The sequence below is a fragment of the Saccopteryx bilineata genome, chromosome 10, assembly GCF_036850765.1.
Source record: "Saccopteryx bilineata isolate mSacBil1 chromosome 10, mSacBil1_pri_phased_curated, whole genome shotgun sequence".
Taxonomy (NCBI): domain Eukaryota; kingdom Metazoa; phylum Chordata; class Mammalia; order Chiroptera; family Emballonuridae; genus Saccopteryx; species Saccopteryx bilineata.
The window spans coordinates 8,670,697-8,691,557 of NC_089499.1; the positions used below are offsets into that span (position 1 = coordinate 8,670,697).

General features: G+C 46.4%; 2 protein-coding genes across 2 annotated transcripts; both read left to right on the forward strand.

Moving 5' to 3' along the window:
* The first annotated feature begins 5,216 nt into the window (after positions 1-5,216).
* Positions 5,217-6,283, forward strand: LOC136314567 (C-C chemokine receptor type 1-like). Its single transcript, XM_066245576.1, is given in 2 exon segments — positions 5,217-6,204; positions 6,207-6,283. Coding segments are annotated over 2 exon segments (1,065 nt in total).
* Positions 6,284-16,398: 10,115 nt separating this feature from the next.
* On the forward strand, positions 16,399-17,406 carry LOC136314390 (C-C chemokine receptor type 1-like). The gene has a single exon (XM_066245204.1). The coding sequence runs from the start codon at positions 16,399-16,401 to the stop codon at positions 17,404-17,406; it is 1,008 nt and encodes a 335-aa protein (XP_066101301.1).
* Positions 17,407-20,861: the final 3,455 nt, after the last annotated feature.

Sequence of the window (20,861 nt, forward strand, 5' to 3'; positions counted from 1 at the left end):
CTAGCCATCGCTGTCAATCTGGTTACCTTTCTGCCTCTCCCTCCCACCATCTCTCTATAGACAAACTGCCAAAGGGGGGAGACCCCACCCAGCAGACTCATGGGATGTTTCACGATGGCACCTCCTCTATTGTCTTAATTTTCACATAGGAGAAAACTGAGCCTGAAGGGACATTTTCAAAGCATGGTCACGTATTTGATTTCCGAATGGCACTTTGCAACACACCTGTGAGAAAGGTTAGCAGAGTCCCCGTTTTACAGAAAAGCAGGTGGGACCCAAAGAGACACCAGCACAGAGCAGGTGTTGGCTGTTGTGGGGAGAAGCAAAATAATCATTTATGAGACGTTTTCTTGTCCTCGATACTCATACAAGCTGACCTCGCACATCCTCCCACAAGCCTGAGCATCCAGTGTTCTCATTTGATGGAGGGGGAGCCAGGACATAGGAAAGCTAGTGATCTGCCCCCGTCTCAAGTGGAGAGCTGGGATTTGAACTTGGCCTGTGTTGGACGATGCAGAAAACAGGAGCCTGGGCTCAGAGAGACAGCAAACTCCATCCTACAGACCTGTATTCACTCCGGGCTGGAGGCTCCTCTGGATGAATCAGCTCTGTGGTTTGGGGGAGTGAGAGGCGCACAGACAGGGGAGAAGAGAGGGACAGTGAGCAGTGACAGTGGAGGACAGTGAGCAGTGACAGTGGAGGACTAGGGGAGCCAAAGGGAAGCTGCCGACTCCCCCTGGTTTACCAGCAGGTCATTCTGAGGAACAGAGGACCCGGGTTTGTAGTGTAAACACATTCACTGCAATCTTAAAAAAAAAGAAAACTGAAGAAAGAAAAAGTAATAAGGTAAGAAAGAGAGAAAGAAAGAAAGACGGAAAGAAAGAGAGAAAGAAAGAAAGAAATATAGAAAGAAAGAAAGAAAGAAAGAAAGAAAGAAAGAAAGAAAGAAAGAAAGAAAAGGCTGCTCACTGACCAGGAGACCCCACCTCCCTGCATCAGTCCCCCTCCCATTTCCAGCCTTCTGTTGCTGCACAAGTTCTGGGGAACACCTGACTGTCACCTCCCTCACCCCAAACAAAGCCACCTCATCGCCCTCCCCAATGCCCTTAAGACAGAGCCCGCAGAGAGAAGTGCCACCAAGTGACCACAGGAAAACATTTACATGGAACTCAGCATCCAGGAAATCTTTGGTGTCATTACTATTCCTGCACACTTACCTATATAAAAAGAAGAGTTTGTCTCCTTCTTGTCATTCTTAATGACAGAGGACCTGAGAGTCCTGTCTCAGTCATTACACAAAAAGAAAAGATATTCGATAACATCAGGACCTTGAACCTTGAAAATGAAGACTCTAACAGCTCTACAAACAGACTTCGTGGTCAGAATCCTTTGACACCAGGGTAAGTGGCACTTGTCGTTTCTGTCCTGTCGGCTTCTATGGAGGGCAGTCTGCATAAATCCGTGCACACAGTGTGTCCAATGGCCCTTTGACGCACCTGCAAGGCAGTGAACTAGATGGCACTGCTGAGAATGGGAAGATTTATGAGATGGGTAATCAAATGTTAAATAAGCTTTTATTTTTCTAAAAAGAGAAACTGTCTTGAGTGATGGGTCATTACTGACTGACTAAGAAGTAGGTTCAGTATTAAGAGGCAAAAGGCACATTCTATGGAAGGCTATTTTACTTGCAAAATTTCCCCATGTGAATGAAAATCATACATGGTGTGTGAAGTCATTGTAGCAGGAGGGAGCTATGAATTAGAAAAGTCTTTGCAGATGCGGGATGGTTTGAAACTGAACTATCTTCTTTTTTTTTTTTTTTTCTTTTAAAATTTTTTTTTATTAAATTTTATTTTTATTTTATTTATTCATTTTTAGAGAGGAGAGAGAGAGAGACAGACAGAGAGGGAGAGAGAGGAGAAAGAGACAGAAAGAGAGAAGGGCGGAGGAGCTGGAAGCATCAACTCCCATATGTGCCTTGACCAGGCAAGCCCAGGGTTTCGAACCGGCGACCTCAGCATTTCCAGGTCAACGCTTTATCCACTGCGCCACCACAGGTCAGGCTGAACTATCTTCTTAAGAAGACTAGGACCAAGGACTAACGAACTCAGACTGTTGGCTGACTGTGGAGGAGGTAGACCTTCACCCCCAAATGTGGGGAGCTGTCCCGGTGAGCTTTTGTGATGCATCCATTCTGTCCTACTAAAGAAAGTGGAAGCAGAATTTTGTTCTGAGAATAGTGGGGTGGGGGCTACTTGGAGGTATCTTCTTCAACTGTTCCCTATCCCCAAATAATCTGGAGAGTCTCACATTTCCAGAGTAGAAATTCCCAAAGTTTGCATAGCCTGCCACCAGGCTGTGTGTCACTCATTGACTTTTTTGTCCCCATTCTGACCAGCAGGACAGCTCTTAGGCTATTCAGACTGGTGGGAGGCGGGTATGCATTGAAAATATTCCATTGCGGGCTTTCGTGAAAAGAGAGCCCTGATTTTTAGTGTTGCTGATTATGCATGTAAACATGCCCACTGTGGTGGATTTCAAGCTACCAATATGCTGACTGTGGGGTTGGGGACACACGCACACGGTTGGTTCTTATGAATCAGGAACAGCCAGCTGCCCCACACCTCAGGCCTGATGTCTTTACCACACAGACTGCCTTCCCTGCTCAGAGACTCAGCTACTCCCAGGATGCAGCATGTTGGCACTGGAAGGTTCCAGGCTCCAGGGCCAGAGCTGACCTCTGTGCAACGAACTTGGGGCAGACTGTTGAGGCAGACGACAGCATGGCCGGCAGGTTGGCTGCACCACAGCCCTTAATTTATCCTTCGAGGCCCTGCCCCAGCCCCAGTCCCTTGGGGAGCAGTGTTATTGCATGGTGCCCACCTATAGGGAAAATAGTGAATAGAGTGGGAAGTCAAGGGGATGCAAGTTACTTATTTAATGGCATCTGACATGCTGACTCAACGTGCCTTCACCTTTGCAACATTTCCCCAAAGACTGGGCTCCCGGGGTCAGTGTTGCACGAGCCACTCCTGTGTTTCCAGCTGCCTGTTGCTCCCTCTCCAAAACCCTGTGGTCCCCACGTGCTGACTGACAGCTGATCAGCCGGCCCTGGAAGTGGCGGCAGAAATCAGAAATTGTCAACTCGTCTCTGTTTCTGACGTCCAATCCAGGTTTCTCCAGGAAGAGGGCAGATTCCTCAGTCATAGGCTAGGCCTGAGGTGGAGAAGTGACCCAGAGAAATGGATTTGGCAGGAAACCATAGTGCCCTAGCTGAGGCATCCGACATCCAGCCCCTCACTATTGGCCTGAAGTTTCTAAGGCCACAGCAGAAATGTAAGTTCCTCAGCAGGAAACATTCACGCAGCGGTGCATAAGGAAGAGCCCCAGAGACTCCGGGGTGAAGGGAATTATGATGCAGGCAAGTCCTGCTACATGACTGGCGTTTGAGTCAAAGCTTTCAGATTGGTGACAACATAGTGACAATCTGAAAATGCAGTTCCCATGGCTGTGTCCATCATCAAGCAGAATTCCCTTTCTAGATTAACCACAGAGAGACCTGGCGGGGGGTCTTGGAGGACAGGGGACATCAGCCAGAATAGGATTGGAGACTCGGACATTCCTGGTGGCTGGAGTCCTCAGGGAAGGGGTAATGCCAGGAAGAAAGTCACCCGATGTTTACTAATGTTCTGGCAAGGGTCAGAGCTGGCTGTTCTCATACCTTACCTTACAGAAATCCTTCAAGGTAACGGATACTTTCTCACATTACAGAAGAGAGACTGAGGCTCAGGGAGAGAGATTAATTCCCCAAGTTCACACAGCTGGTCGGTTACACCAAAGCCCATGGTCCATTTGGGGAGGCGTCTTCAGTAAGTGGTCAGAAAGGATTAAAAATAGGGCTGAAGAGCAGGTGTGCAGAGTCCTGTAAGGCAAGCCATCTAGTGGTGGTTTCTTGTTTGTGTTTGTTTGTTTCAAGGTAACTTTGGGTAAAAATATTCCGCAGCTCATTTCTCAGCATTCCAGCTTCCACCTGGATGTGCAACACCGCATGGCTTCAGGCTGCTCTGAGCCAGTCCTCCCGAGAACCACCTGCTTCTCACCAGGTCACCCGCTCCCCCAGCCTAGCTTTCTCCTGAGCTCTCCAAGGCAACATCCTGATGGTCCTGGTACTCTTGCAACACAAGAGGCTCAAGGACATGACCCACATCTATGTCCTCAAACTAGCCATTCCTGACCTGCTCTGACATGACAGAGCTACTGCACACCTGCCTGTGCCCTGTCAGGACCGAGTACCGTGGGCCAGGCGGAGCCCACTCTGGTGTCCTCAGTGTCCCCCACGAAGGGATGGGCTGGCCTCCTAGAATTGGACTGTGGTGGCAGTACTGCGCTTTGGTGAGATGATCTTTGCAATGTACGACACCCTTGCTCCTGCCTACCAAATCACGGGAGCATCCACTAGAGTTTGTGACATCCAAAAAGATCACATGGCCACACAGTGTCACTTGCCCAGTACCCTATGTCACACCAACCAAGACATTTTTAGTCCCGAAAACCAAAAAGATTCATTGGTAAGTATTTGTCAGCTAAGAATATTTCCACTCCCACATCTTTCTGCAACCTCCTAAGGGCAAAGTCACAGCTCTGTGATTGGAGGCAGGACATTTGAGTGGTTTCAGGGACAGGCGTGAGAGTGTACACCCTGGGTTTGAGCCTCAGCTCTCATCCATTGTCACTGGATATGTGTCCCGCCCACTCTGAACTTCTGTGTCATCGCCTCTAAAATGGGAAAAGTGAATGCACCCTCCAGGATAGTTTAACACTAAGATCAATGCTAAGTTTGTAGGAAGCATGAGGGAAGCGTTGGTGGTGAAGAATGTGGTGAGGTCTCCCCTTGTCTGGGAGCTCCATCTGCAGAAGTTTCCTTCATAGCCCTCTTTGCCAAAATATTTGATATTATGCTAGGTGCACTCATTTGTTAATTGTCTTCCCCAACCCCAATCTGAAGTAAACTACAGTTTCTACAAGCTCAGAGAGACCCTGGAACCCCCTAGCTCCACACTGGTGGGTCCCAGGGCATGGTACACGGTGGGCACTCAGTAAACAGTTGTGAAGAAGTTGAGACATAGTATCTGCCTTGTCTGTTGTCCAGAGCCCGCTGCCTGTAACAGCAAAGTGAATACAGAAACCACCTTCCTGGACCCACGGGAGAAAGCAGGATGGAACTTCCAACCAGTACAGTGGACTGGAACAGGACCACAGAATTGGACCATGGGGACACAACCAAATGCCAGAAAGAACACTTGCGGTCTTCTGTAGCTCAACTGCTGTCCCTTTTGTTCTCCCTGGTATTTGTCATTGGCCTGGTTGGCAACATCCTGGTGGTCCTGGTCCTCTTGCAACACAAGAGGCTCAAGAACCTGACCAGCATCTACCTTCTCAACCTGGCCATTTCTGACCTGCTCTTCCTCTTCACGCTGCCCTTCTGGATTCACTACTATCGGACAGATAACTGGGTGTTTGGCGATGTCATGTGCGAGTTGCTGTCGGGGCTTTATTACGTAGGTCTGTACAGCGAGATCTTCTTCGTCATCCTGCTGACCATCGACAGGTACCTGGCCATCGTCCATGCTGTGTTAGCCCTGCGGGTCCGGACCGTCACATTTGGTATCATCACCAGCGTAGTCAGCTGGGTCCTGGCCAGTCTGGCTGCCATCCCAGACTTTTTCGTTTCTGAGTCCCAGGATGAGTTCAATCGTTCCTCCCACACTGTTTATTTCCCTCTTGAATGCTACAAACCTGGGAAAGGGATCCTGACTCTGACACTGAACATCCTGGGGCTGGTCTTGCCTCTGGTGATCATGATCGTCTGCTACACGGGGATCATAAAGATTCTGCTCAGACGACCCAATGAGAGGAAGTCCAAAGCCGTCCATCTGATTTTTGTCATCATGATCATGTTTTTTCTCTTTAGGACGCCCTTCAATCTGACTCTGTCTATTTATGCTTTTGAAGACACTTTATTGATCTATAACTGTGAGCAGAAGAAACAGCTACTCCTGACCTTTCAAGTGACAGAGTTGATCGCCTACATGCACTGCTGTGTCAACCCCATTATCTATGTCTTTGTTGGCGAGAGGTTCCGTGAGTACCTATATGAGTCGTTCCACAGGCTACTGTCTCTGAGCCCGGGGAAATGGCTCCCCTTCTCCACACAGAGAACCAGCACAGGGCCAGCTCCATGTCCCCATCCTCAGGGGAGCAAGAACTCTTTAATGGGTTCTGACTCAGCTCCCTGCAAGTGTCCTGCATGCACAATGGCTGGAGGGGAGGCAGCTTGAGTGTCCGTTCATATTGTGACCACTGACCAGTGTGGAACAACGCCACCTGGGGTTGAGGTAGATCACCTCTGGGGCTTGAGTCTTCTCCGTGCACTTCTCCCCGGAGATGAATGAGTGAACTAGGTCATTCTGGACGACAGACCGAGAGCACCAGCCAAGGGCTTGGGCCAAGCAGAGTTCTAGATTTGTGATCATGAACATTTGTAAACCAAGCCACTGAGCATCCCCTCAACTTCACTCCACCACCAGTGAGCTTGGAAACAGTGATTTTCACAGTTGAGTCGCCCCCCTGCAGGGTTTAGGCTGCTGGAAGCCCTCAGGAACATAGAACTCATGATGGCAGAACTTGAGACCTAATGGAAAATAGAATTGGGAAACTGTCCTTGGCAATGGAACTTTTGTTAGAGAAAATTCTTTACTCCATATAATCAAACAGTTCAGGCCAAGGGCCAGACACAGACCTTGTGTATAAAAGGTTGTACATCTAGAAATAGCCATGGAAAAAGAAGAATCATTATTTCAAAAACCCAGAAATCAAAATCTCCCCTAAATCCCTCTACCCCATTAGATACAGTGCGGACCAGCTTCCGGCAGCACTACCAACTCCGCGTGCACCATTTCAACTGTTATACCAGACTCGGTACAGCAATTTGCGTTTTGTGTCTTGGATATTTTTCATCAAACCCCTCCCAAGATGTCTACCAAGAGGAAATTGTCTTTGTCTATGCCTCAGCCTGCCAAGAAGAAAAGAAAGGCCATCGATCTCGACACGAAAATGAAGGTAATTAAGCAGTACGAAGGACTAAAGAAAGTGAATGTGATTGCATGTGATACGAAGTTATCACACTCAACTGTGTCGACGATTTTGAAAGATAAAGAATTCGTGAATCTGTGAAAGGTTCTGCACCCATGTGATCAACAGTTAGAACAAAGCAACGAAGCAGACCCATCCACGAAATAGAGAAATTGCTATATATTTGGATGGAAGATCAAATTCAAAAATGGACACCATTAAGTGTTTTTACTGTGCAGATGAAGGCGAGAAGTCTATTTCAGACTCTGAAGGAACATGCTGGAGAAGATTACAGTCAAGAATTTGTAGCAATATATATATCATATATGTATAACAATAATGAAAGAAATTTATGATAAAATATGACTTAAAGATTTTTATAACATCATTTCACAGTACGGTACATATAACCTACTCAACTTATGACCAAATAGTGTTACGACCAGTCTGTCGGAACCAATCATGATAGTAAGGCGAGCACTAGGTGTATTAGTTTATGTTTTCTCTTGTGCACATTCATGATTATTACAGGGATATATTACTATTCTCACCCTCCTGCTCTGGTGTTTTTAATTAGGATCATGTTCATTCTCGTTTCCAGCTCAATACATTATTTCAGAGCATTGTTTATGGTGTCGGCACTGAAATCCACGGCACAGACGCACTCAGATTGACTTGTGTCCCCATGGTGCTTGCACAAATCAATTCACTCCCACGTGGTGACTGAGGACCTGCTCCCGTCAAAGCAACCCTGGGAGACACGGGTGCAGGTGGGAGGGGTGTTCTCCAAGAGCCCTGTGCTCAGTGAGGTGACAGCCCCTAGGGATGTCAACAGAGCCCGGGTGGGGTGGGTGGGGCTGAGACCAGGGATATAAGACCGCTGTGAGTAGAGCCTGCCACCCACATCCTTCCATGTGCTGTGATGGGGCAGGTGCCAAGTGAGATGGTCAGTTTGATCAGGGAAACAGACCTAATTAAAATGCCTGGCAGGGACTTGGAAGGCCAGCACCAAATCACTTTGTAGCTTCCGTACAACTCTGAAAGTAGTTTGTCTTAGCTCTTAATTTAGCAAATTTAAAACCAATTTGAAAAAAATAATTAGGTGAAACAGTGTAAGCAAATTTTGAATATGAAACGTATTTTACTGTAAAAGAAATTGGCCTGCTTATAAATTGACACACATTATAAAACATAAAATACCAAAATGTTAACCCTGAAAAAAAAATGCATGTAACAAACTAAAAATTAAGACCAAAGTGCTACTGTCAACTCCCCTAATATATCAGGAAATTTTACAAATCAATAGGATAATTACTTGGATTTTTCTATCACATATAATTATTTTATATGCCCAATTATCAAATATTTACAAAGATATTAACAGATAGGTCATAGAAGAAATGCCATAGCTATTAGTATGAAATCTCAATTAGTAATCAAAGACATGCTAATGTCAGTGAAACATTTCCTTTGGTTGTTAAGATGATAACCAGATGTCATTTAATTTTATTGATGAAAATACCCAGAGCAGGTAAGAATGCGGCAACAGAGTCCGTGTCACGTATTTCTGATGGAAATGTAAATCAGTGCAGCGTTTCTGAAAGGCACTTTGGCAATGGGTATCAAGATCATTTAGAAAGTACATCTGGTAATCCTCTGTCCAAGAATCGTCACAGATAATGGTAACATGCAGCACATCTGGGAAGTTCGTTAACCGAGGAAGGGTTAAATAAGTGCTCTAAGTATGAACTAGGATACAGGCACGAATGACTTCTAAATAAATTTATTGACATGAATATCCTTGTTTTTTAAATGTTAAATAAAAAAGAAAAATACAGAATCTTCTGGTTCATATTTTATAATATATATGCAGAAGACAAGAACAGGAAGAAAATAGACTGCAAAATTTTATGGAATTATGTGTGTATCACTCAGAGCTTAATCAGAGACATGACGTGAGATAAGGGTATGGTTTCCAAACTGTGTGCCGAGGCACCCAGGGGCCACAGTGAACTCACAGTTCCAATTTTTAAGGGCTCCACACTGCACCTGACATTTCCTGGACTCCATGGGAACTACAAGTAGGAGAAAGTTCACAGTTTCAATGTTAGATTGTGGTGCATTCCTTTCAAAGTGGGCGTGTCTCTACAAAGCCGGGTTTCCGGTGGTTTGAGATAAATCAGTGTGGAACAGGAACTGAGGGGACAGTGTCCCACGGATTCCAACATCTGCTCACCAGGTGTACATTTCCTACTGGCATGGATTATATAAAATGAAATAAAAAAAATATATTTTTCAATATGTATTTATTTTCCAGAAGCTATAGACAAAATCACTTCAATTGTTTGAACCTAAACACTTATGAGGGGAACAGTTCGGTTCTTCCTTTGCCCTCTGGTCGCTGAGAAAAAGTACTGAGACCTTAAGGGCTCTGGGAACTGCATTTCCCTGCATTACTTTGATGCCCCGAACAATGTGTATCACATGCCCCACCTGTGTTAAAAATAAAAAGTACAAAAGCTGTGTGTGTGCTTCTGTGTGTGTGTGTGGGGGGGGCTCTCACCACTGAATCCCTAAGGGACAGGTTGTGATATCGGGGAGGGGACAGCCCACTGAGCAGCAGCTTGTTTAGGCCTCCAGCTATAAGCATGAGAAGTCTTCCCGCTCTAATGAGGGCCAGCCCAGCTCTCCCGGGGAGAGATCACTCAGGGCCTGCAGACAAAGGCCAGTGAAAGTCTAGATCCCAAACGTGAGTGTGTATCGCAATCACGAGGAGGTCCTGTTAAAGCCAGAACATCTGATTCAGTAGGTTTGAAAAGAGACCTAAGAATTCGCATTACTTGAAAGTTCTGGGGGGTGTCGATGTTGCCGCTCTAGAGTCCTAACTTCGAGAAACCCTGCTGTAGATAGTTCCGTGTCCCTCCTACTCCAGGGGCGTTCATCCCTGGACCAGGGTATCCCCCGGCCATGACATTCATTGTTCCTTACTGCAGTGACTTGCTTAATAGTCTGTGAGGCTGGCTAAGCCGTGGGCACCTGAAGAACTGTATCAGTCTCTCTCGTTCACCGCTACATCCCTATCACTTATAGTGCCTGGCATGTCATGGGTACTCGACAAATACAAGTGAAGTGAACAAGGATATGTGCCTGGCATGTCCTGTCTGTGTCGTGGGGGCCACAGGAGCCTGGAGCAGAGCTGGAAAGCTGGTCAAGGATCACAGGTAGTGACCATGTCTCTTACTGTAGACATGACCAAGGAAGAGGCCGGTGTCACAAGCTTTGTTCTCTGGAACAGACCCGCCAGCCAAGTACGACAGATAAGCAGACACACACAGACAGACCTTCCATTTCCTGTTGCGGGGTAGGGCTGACTGATGTCCACGTGGCAGAGTGCCCTAGTGGGGGAGGGGCAGGGAGCTCAGCTGTGCTAACACTGGCGAGCATTTGAATCTCCAGAGCACCCCGTGGGCACGCCCCTCAGCATGCACGTCTACACACTGCAGCCCCTCTGACAACACGGGGCTCCCAGCCCAGGGAGCAGGGCAGACGGGAAGCCAGAATAGCACAGGAAGCAGTTCTTGACCAGCTGTGGCCAGGTCCAGATTACATGGACATGGACACTGCCTGGTGTCCTCACCACTCAGGCCTGAAGTCTGATGACCCTGCGGGGCTGCTGAGTTCCCAGCAGGAACAAACCATGCTGCCCATAGCGGAGGGGACACTGTGACTCTCATCATCAGCTCCTTCTTATTCCTGTCCCGTATTAGGCCCCTGCCGTGTTTCCTGGGACCCCTGAAGACTCACTACGTGCACCTGCATTCGTGGTCATGGTTTGCACCTGGGAGGGAGACCCCACATTAAGACAGGCAGCTTTAATGTCTCAAGCACTGCACCAAATCATTCATTCATGTGTGTGTGTATGTATCTAACCTGAGTCCTCTCTGTAAAGTTGGCATAAAAACCCTGCCTTACAAAAGATAAAAAGAGACACTTGGGAGATTAAATAACATGCCAAAATCAGTAAGTTTAGACTTGGGATGGGAAACAGGACTGTCACATGTGAGATTCTCGTCACTCATGTGCGCCCCTCGCCCTGCTGTCCGTACAAAGGCGGCACGTGCCCAGCTCTGTAGCCATCGCTGTCAATCTGGTTCCCTTCCTGCCTCTCTCTCCCGCCATCTCTCTATAGACAGGCTGCCACAGGGGGAGACCCCACCCAGCAGACTCACGGGATGTTCCATGGTGGCACCTCCTCTATTGTCTTCATTTTCACAGATGAGAAACCTGAGCCTGAAGGGACATGTTCAAAGCATGGTAACATATTATTTCGGCAAGGTACTTTGAAACACGCCTATGAGAAAGGTAAGCAGACTCTCTGTTCTACAGAGAAGCAGCTAAGACCCAAAGAGACACCAGCACAGAGCAGTTGGTGGCTGCTGTGGGGAGAAGCAGAACTTCCATCATCTATGAGACATTTTTCTTGTCCCCGATGCTCATACAAGCTGACCTCCTCCTTCGAGCCTAAGCATCCAGTGTTCTCATCTGATGGAGGGGGAGCCAGGACATAGGAAAGCTAGTGATCAACCCCCATTACAATTGGAGAGCTGGTTTTTGAACTTGGCCTGTGTTGGACGATGCAGAAAACAGAAACCTGGGCTCAGAGAGACGGCAAACTCCATCCTACAGACCTGTATTCACTCCGGGCTGGAGGCTCCTCTGGATGAAACAGCTCTGTGGTTTGGGGGAGTGAGGGGCCCACAGACAGGGGAGAAGTAGGAACAGTGAGCAGTGACAGTGGAGGACTAGGGGCGCCAAAGAGAAGCTGCCGACTCCCCTGGTTTACTAACTAGGTCATTCTGAGGAAAAGAGGACCCGGGGTTCCAGTTTAAACAATTTCACTTATAATCTTAAAAAAAAAACAAGGAAGAAGAAGAAAAGGCTGCTTACTGACCAGGAGACCCCCCTCCCTGCATCAGTCCCCCTCCCATTCCCAGCCTTCATTTGCTCAACTAGTTCTGGGGAACACCTTATTGCCACCTGCCTCACCCCAAACAACACCACCTCATCGTCCTCCCCCAATGCCCTTAAGACAGAGCCCACAGAGAGAAGTGCCACCAAGTGACCACAGTAAAACGTTTAAATGGTTCTCAGTGTCCAGGAAATGTTGGTGTCCTTACTGCTCCCACACACTCACCTATGTAAAGAGAAGAATTTGCCTCCTTCTTTGCATTCTCAGTAACTGAGACCCTAGAGTCCTGTCTCCATGTAACACAGGAAGTGAAAGACTTCCTACAGCATCAGGACCTGGAACCTTGAAAACAAAGACTCTAAAAGCTCTAGAAACAAAGACTTCGTGGGCAGAATCCTTTGACAGCAGAGTAAGTGGCACTTGTTTCTCTGTCCTGTCGGCTTCTGTGGAGGGTCATCTGGGTGAATCCGTGCACACAGTGCATCTGATGGTCCCTTGATGCACCTGCAAGGCACCGAACTGCATAGCAATGCTGAGAATGGGAGGATTTATAAGATGGGTAATCAGATGTGAAATAAGCTTTTTGTTGTTGTTTTTAAGAAAGAGAAGCTTTCTTGAATGACGGGACTGACTGATAAGAACGTTGGCACAGCGTTAAGGAGAAGAGGCACTTTCTGTGGAAGGCTGATCTAGAGGAAATAACTTGAAACATTTCCCCCTGTGAATGAGAATCATACATGGTGTGTGAAGTCATTGTAGCAGGAGGGAGAGATGAATAGGAAAGTTTATGCAGATGTAGGATGGTTTGAAACGTTACCCCCTTCTTAAGAAGACTAGGATCAAGGATCCTAAAACGCAGACTGGAACCTGACTTTGGAGGAGCTAGGATTTCATCCCCTGAAGGCAGGGAAGTGGCCTGGTGACCTCTTGGAATGCATCCTTCTTGTCCTACTAAAGAAAGTCGAAGCAGAATTTTGTTCTGAGTATACAGGGGTTGCAGCTACTTGGAGTTATCTTTTTAAATAGCTTCCCCCCAAAATCTGGAGGGTCTCACATTCCAGAGTAGAAATTCCTAGAAGTGTGCATAGCATGTCACCAGGCTGTGTGCCACTCATTGACATTTTTGTCCCACTCTGACCAGTAGGACAGCTCTTAGGCTATTCATACTGGCGGGGCGGTGGGTGAGCATTGATGCGCTGCTAAATATTTTGCAATGAGCTCTCCTGAAATGTCCATGGTGAGCTTTCCCGAAAAGAGAGCCCTGATTTCCAGTGTAGCTGATTTTGCATGTAAACATGTCCACTGTGGTTGATTTCAAGTTACTAATATGCTGACTGTGGGGTTGGGGACACATGCACTTGGTTGGTTCTTATGAACCAGGAACAGCCAGCTGCCCCGCACCTCAGGCCTGGTGTCTTTACTGCACAGACTGCCCTCCCTGCTCAGAGACTCCCCTCCTCCCAGGATGCAGTATTTTGGCACTGGAAGGTCCCAGGCTCCAGGGCCTGATCTAACCACTCTGCTACGACCCTGGAGCAGACTCTTGAGGCAGACGACAGCATGGCCGGCAGGTTGGCTGCAACATGGTCTTGGTTTATCCTTGAAGGCTCCGCCCCAGCCCCTATCCCTTGGGGAGCAGTGTTATTGCATGGTGCCCACTGGTAGGGAAAACAGTGAATGGAGTAGGAGGCCTGGAAGATGGAGGTTACTTTGTTTAATGGCATCTGACGATGCTGACTCAACGGGGCATCTCCTTTGCCAAAGTTTCCACAAAGACGGGGCTCCCAGGGTTAGTGTTGCAAAAGCTGCTCCTTGCGTTTCCAAGTTGCCTGTTGCTTCCACTCTAAAGCCTGTGGTCCCCATGATGCTGACTGCTTGCCAATCCGCCAGCCCTTGAAGTGAGATCAGGAATCAGGAGTTGTCAACTCAGCTATGTTTCTGACGTCCAGCCCGGGTTTCTCCAGGAAGAGGGCTATTCCTCAGTCATAGGCTAAGCCTGAGGTGGTGGAATGACCCAGATAAATGGATTTGGGAGGAAATAATAGGGCCCTGCCTGAGGTGTCCAACACCCAACCCCACATAGGGCTTCAGTTTCTAAGGCCACAGCAGAAATGTAAGTTTCTCAGCAGGAAGCATTCATGCAGCGGTGCAGAAGGAAGAGCACCAGAGACTCTGGGGTGAAGGGAATTATGATGCAGGCAAGTCCTACTACATGATTGATGTTTGAGTCAAAGCTTTCAAATTGGTGGCAACATAGTGACAATCTGAAAATGCAGTTCCCATGGGTGTGTCCATCATCAAGCAGAATTCCCTTTCTAGATTAACCACAGAGACCTGTCAGGGAACATGGAGATCAGGGAACATCAGCCAGAATAGGATTGGAGACTCGGACATTCCTGGTGGCTGGAGTCCTTAGAAATGGTCGTTGTAAGAAAGCAGTTCCCCTTATACTTACTAATATCTTGGCCAGGGTCAGAGGTGGCTTTTCTCATAATATACCTTACAGTAGTCCTTCAAGGTAACTGATAGTTTCTCACATTACAGAAGAGGGACTGAGGTTCATGGAGAGAGATGAAATCCTTCAAGTTCACACAGCTGGTCGGTTACACCACAGCCCACGCTCTGTTTGGGGAGGCGTCTTCAGTAAGTGGTCAGAAAGGATTGGAAAGAGGGCTGAAGAGCAGGTGTGCAAAGTCCTGTAAGGCAAGCCATCTAGTGGTGCTTTCTCATTTGTGTTGATTTGCATCATGGTAATGTTGGGTAAAACTATTCCAGAGCTCATTTCTGAGAATTCCAGCTTCCACCTGGATGTGCAACACCGCAAGGCTTCAGGCTGCTCTGAGCCAGTCCTCCCGAGACCCCCCTGCTTCTCACCAGGTCACCCGCTCCCCCAACCTGGCTCTCCCCTGAGTCCTCACCTCTCTCCTAGGAGGCCGATAGAGTTACTATAGTCCAGCCTGTGTCCCTTCTGGGCTACGTGCAGTGGGCCAGACTGAGCCCACTCTGGTGTCCTCAGTGTCTTCAACTACGGGATAAATTGGCCTCCTAGAATTTCACTGTGGCTGCACTGCCAGGATTGGGTGGGATAATGTGTGTATTGTCAGACATCCTTGCCCTGCCAACCAAATGATAGGAACATCTGCTAGGCTTTGTGACAACCAAAAAAAGTCAAATAGCCACACAGTTTCATGTGCCCACAGTGCCCTATATCACCTCAGCAAAGAACCTTCTTGAGCCCTGGCCAGTTGTGTCATTGGTACAGTGTCGGCCCCATGTGTGAAAGTCCCGAGTTTGATTCCCAGCCAGAGTACACAGGAGAAGCACCCATCAGCTTCTCCACCATTCTTCCTCTCCTTTCTCTCTACCTCTTTCTTCCGCTCCTGCAGCCAATGTTTCATGGGAGCAAAATTGACCCAAGCGCTGAATATGGCTCCATGGCCTCTGCCTCAGGTCCTAGAATGGCTCTGGTTGCAATGGAGCAATGCCCCCGATGGGTAGAACATCACTCTCTAGTGGGCTTGCTGGGAGGATCCTAGTTGGGCGAATGTGAGAGTCTGTCTGTCTGCCTCTCCACTTCTCACCCCAGAAAAAAAAAAAGAATCTTTTTAGCTCCAAAGGCCATGAAGATCCATGGGTAAGCTTTTGTCTTTCAGCCAAAACTGATTCCTTTGCCATGTCCTTCCGTGGACTTTCATATGCAAGGTCCCTGCTCTGTGATTGGAGGCAAAGAGTTCAAGTGTTTACAAGAGTGGGCGTGAGAACCATACACACAGGAGTTGAGCTCCAGCTCTCATTGTCCCCAGATGTATTTGATCCACGGTGAACCTCTCTGTCATCATGTCTAAAATGGGAGACATAAACGGCGCCCTCCCGGATTCTTTAACACAGAGTCCAATGACAGGTCCGTGGGAATCATGAGGGAAGCGTTGGTGATGAAGAAAGAGGTTGCTCTCCCTTTGTCTGGGTGCTCCATCCACCAGACGTTCCCTTCCCAACAGTCATTGCCAAAGTGTTTGACTTCATGATTTGTGCACTCATTTGTTTATTGTCTGCCCTTCCCCCCGGCCCCCCCCCCCCATTAAACTACAATTTCCATGACAGTGAAGAAGACCTGGGGCCACTTTGTTCAAGGTTGTGTCCCAGCACATGGTTCACAGTCGGCACTTTTCTCTCAATAAACAGTTGTCAAGTGGTTGATGTCATATAATAACTGCCTTGTCTCTGTTGTCCAGAGCCCACTGCCTTTACCAGCAAATAAATACAGAAACCATCTACCTGGACCCACAGCAGAAAGCAGGATGGAAATTTTCAACATTTCAATGGACTATGATGGGACCACAGAAGTGAACTACGGGGACACAATCCCGTGCCTATACGAAACCTTAAGATCTTTCGGAGCTCAAGTGTTACCCCCTTTGTACTCTCTGGTATTTGTCATTGGCCTGGTCGGCAACATCCTGGTGGTCCTGGTCCTCTTGCAACACAAGAGACTCAAGAACATGACCAGCATCTACATCCTCAACCTGGCCATTTCTGACCTGCTCTTCCTCTTCATGCTGCCCTTCTGGATTCACTACTATCGGAAGGCTACCTGGGTGTTCGGCAATGTCATGTGCAAGTTGCTGTCGGGGCTTTATTACGTAGGTCTGTACGGCGAGATCTTCTTCATCATCCTGCTGACCATCGACAGGTACCTGGCCATCGTCCATGCTGTGTTTGCCCTGCGGGTCCGGACCGTCACATTTGGTATCATCACCAGCGTAGTCAGCTGGGTCCTGGCCTTCCTGACTTCAATTCCAGACTTTTGCTTTATGCATTCCCAGAGATTTGGAGATGGTTACATCTGCAGCTTCAATATTCCTTATAAGTACTACAAACATTGGATACGGTTCCTGCCTCTGAAACGAATCATCCTGGGGCTGGTCTTGCCTCTAGTGATCATGATCGTCTGCTACACGGGGATCATAAAGATTCTGCTCAGACGGCCCAATGAGAGGAAGTCCAAAGCCGTCCATCTGATTTTTGTCATTATGATCATTTTTTTTCTATTTTTGACGCCCATCAATCTGACTCTGTTTGTTTTAGCTTTTGAAGACACTTTGTTAAACAATAACTGTGAGCAGATCAAACAGCTAATCCTGGTCAGTCAAGTGACAGAGGGGATCGCCTACATGCACTGCTGTGTCAACCCCATCATCTACGTCTTTGTTGGCGAGAGGTTCCGCGAGTACCTGCATCAGCTGTTCCACAGGCTCCTGCCCCTGAGCCCCGGGAAATGGCTCCCCTTCTTCCACAGTAAGAACTAGGACAGGGCCCTCTCCATGTCCCCATCCACAGGGGAGCAGGAACTCTTCGACGGGTTCTGACTCAGGTCCCAGCAAGAATGACTTGCCTGACATGGTGACTATAGCTGGAGTGTCTTGGTCATATTGTGACCACAGACCAGTGTGGAGCAACACCACCGGAGGTTGAGGTGGATCACCTATGGAGCTTGAGTTTTCTCCGTGAACTTCTCTCCGGAGACGAATGAGTGAGCTAGGTTGTTCTGGAAGACAGAACAAAGGGCACCAGCCAAGGGCTTGGGCCAAATAGTTTCAGATTTGTGACGAAAAACCATTGTAAACAAAGCCACTGAGCATCCACATACCTCTTCCCCCACCACTAGTGAGCTTGGAATTAATAATTTCTACAGTTGAGTCACCCGCTCTACAGGGTTCAGGCTGCTGGAAGCCCTGAAGAACATAAAACTCATGATGGCAGAACTTGAGACCTAGTGGAAAATAGAATTAGGAAACTGTCCTTGGCAATGGAACTTTTATTACAGAAAATTTTTATACTTACTGAAATCAAACAGTTCAGGCCAAGGGCCAGACACAGACTTTGTGTATAAAAAATTGTACATTTATAAATAGCGATGGAGAAAGTACAGTCAATATTTCAAAAACCCAGAAATCAAAATCTCCCCTAAATCCCTCTACCTACCCCAAATCAGACAATGTACATTTTTCATGAACTTTCTATTAGTTTAATGTTTTTTCTTGTGCACATTCATGATTATAACAGAGATGTACTACTATTCTCACTCTTCTGCTCTCGTTGTTTTAAAGTAGGAGCATGTTCAATCAAGTTTTCAGCTCAATACATTATTTCAGAGCATTGTTTATGGTGTCGGCACTGAAATCCACGGCACAGACGCACTCACATTGACTCGTGTCCCCATGGTGCTTGTAGAAATCAATTCACTCCCACGTGGTGACTGAGGACCTGCTCCCGTCAAAGCAACCCTGGGAGACATGGGTGCAGGTGGGAGGGGCGTTCTCCAAGAGCCCTGTGCTCAGTGAGGTGACAGCCCCAGGGATGCAACAGAGCCCGAGTGGGATGGGTGGGGCTGAGACCAGGGATATAAGACCGCTGTGAGTAGAGCCTGCCACCCACACATGCACCGCATCCTTCCATGTGCTGAGATGGGGCAGGTGCCAAGTGAGATGGTCAGTTTGACCAGGGAAACAGGCCTAATTAAAATGCCTGGCAGGGACTTGGAAGGCCAGCACCAAATCACTTTGTAGCTTCCGTACAACCCTGAAAGCAGTTTGTCTTAACTTTTAATTTTTAGCAAATTTAAAACCAATTTGAAAAATAATTAGGTGAAAGAGTGTAAGTAAATTTTGAATATGAAAAGTATTTTACTGTAAAAGAAATTGGCCTGCTTATAAATCAACACACATTATAAAACATAAAATACAAAAATGTTAACACAGACAAAATATGTATGTAACATACTAAAAATTAAGACCAAGATGCTACTGTCAACTCCCCTAATATATCAGGAAATTTTACAAATCGGTAGGATAATTACTTGGATTTTTCTATCATATATAATTATTTTATATGCCCAATTATCAAATATTTACAAAGATATTAACAGATAGGTCATAGAAGAAATGCCATAGGTATTAGTATGAAATCTCAATTAGTAATCAAAGACATGCTAATGACAGTGAAACATTTCCTTTGGTTGTTAAGAAAATAACTAGATGTCATTTAATTTTATTGATGAAAATACCCAGAGCAGGTAAGAATGGGGCAACAGAGTCCCTGTCACGTATTTCTGATGGAAATGTAAATCAGTGCAGCGTTTCTGAAAGGCACTTTGGCAATGGGTATCAAGATCATTTAGAAAGTACATCTGGTAATCCTCTGTCTAAGAATCGTCACAGATAATGGTAACATGCAGCACATCTGGAAATTTCGAAAACTGAGGAAGGGTTAAATAAATGCTGTAAATCAAAACAGCATGGTATTGGCAAAAAAATAGACACTCAGACCAATGGAACAGAATAGAAAGCCCAGAAATAAAACCACATATATATGGTCAAATAATCTTTGATAAAGGGGCCAACAACACACAATGGAGAAAAGAAAGCCTCTTCAACAAATGGTGTTGGGAAAACTGGAAAGCCACATGCAAAAGAATGAAACTCGACTACAGCCTGTCCCCGTGTACTAAAATTAATTCAAAATGGATCAAAGACCTAAATATAAGACCTGAAACAATAAAGTACATAGAAGAAGACATAGGTACTAAAATCATGGACCTGGGTTTTAAAGAACATTTTATGAACTTGACTCCAATGGCAAGAGAAGTGAAGGCAAAGATAAATGAATGGGACTACATCAGAATTAAAAGTTTTTGCTCAGCAAGAGAAACTGATATCAAAATAAACAGACAGCCAACTATATGGGAACTGATATTTTCAAACGACAGCTCAGATAAGGGCCTAATATCCAAAATTTACAAAGAACTCATAAAACTCAACAACAAACAAACAAACAATCCAATAAAAAAATGGGAAGAGGACATGAACAGACACTTCTCCCAGGAAGAGATACAAATGGCCAACAGATATATGAAAAGATGCTCAGCTTCATTAGTTATTAGAGAAATGCAAATCAAAACTACAATGAGATACCACCTCACTCCTGTTAGATTAGCTATTATCAACAAGACGGGTAATAGCAAATGTTGGAGAGGCTGTGGAGAAAAGGGAACTCTCATCCACTGTTGGTGGGACTGTAAAGTAGTACAACCATTATGGAGGAAAGTATGGTGGTTCCTCAAAAAACTGAAAATAGAACTACCTTATGACCCAGCAATCCCTCTACTGGGTATATACCCCAAAACCTCAGAAACATTGATACGTGAAGACACATGTAGCCCCATGTTCATTGCAGCACTGTTCACAGTGGCCAAGACATGGAAACAACCAAAAAGCCCTTCAATAGAAGACTGGATAAAGAAGATGTGGCACATATACACTATGGAATACTACTCAGCCATAAGAAATGATGACATCAGATCATTTACAGCAAAATGGTGGGATCTTGATAACATTATAAGGAGTGAAATAAGCAAATCAGAAAAAAACAAGAACTACATGATTCCATACATTGGTGGAACATAAAAATGAGACTAAGAGACATGGACAAGAGTGTGGTGGTTACCAAGGGTAGGGGGGGAGGGAGGACATGGGAGGTAGGGAGGGAGAGAGTTAGGGGGAGGGGGAGGGGCACAGAGAACTAGATAGAGGGTGACGGAGGACAATCTGACTTTGGGCGAGGGGTTTGCAACATAATTTGATGACAAAATAACCTAGACATGTTTTCTTTGAATATATGTACCCTGATTTATTAATGTCATCCCATTACCATTAATAAAAATTTATTAAAAAAAAAATGTACCAATAAATAAAAACAATATAGC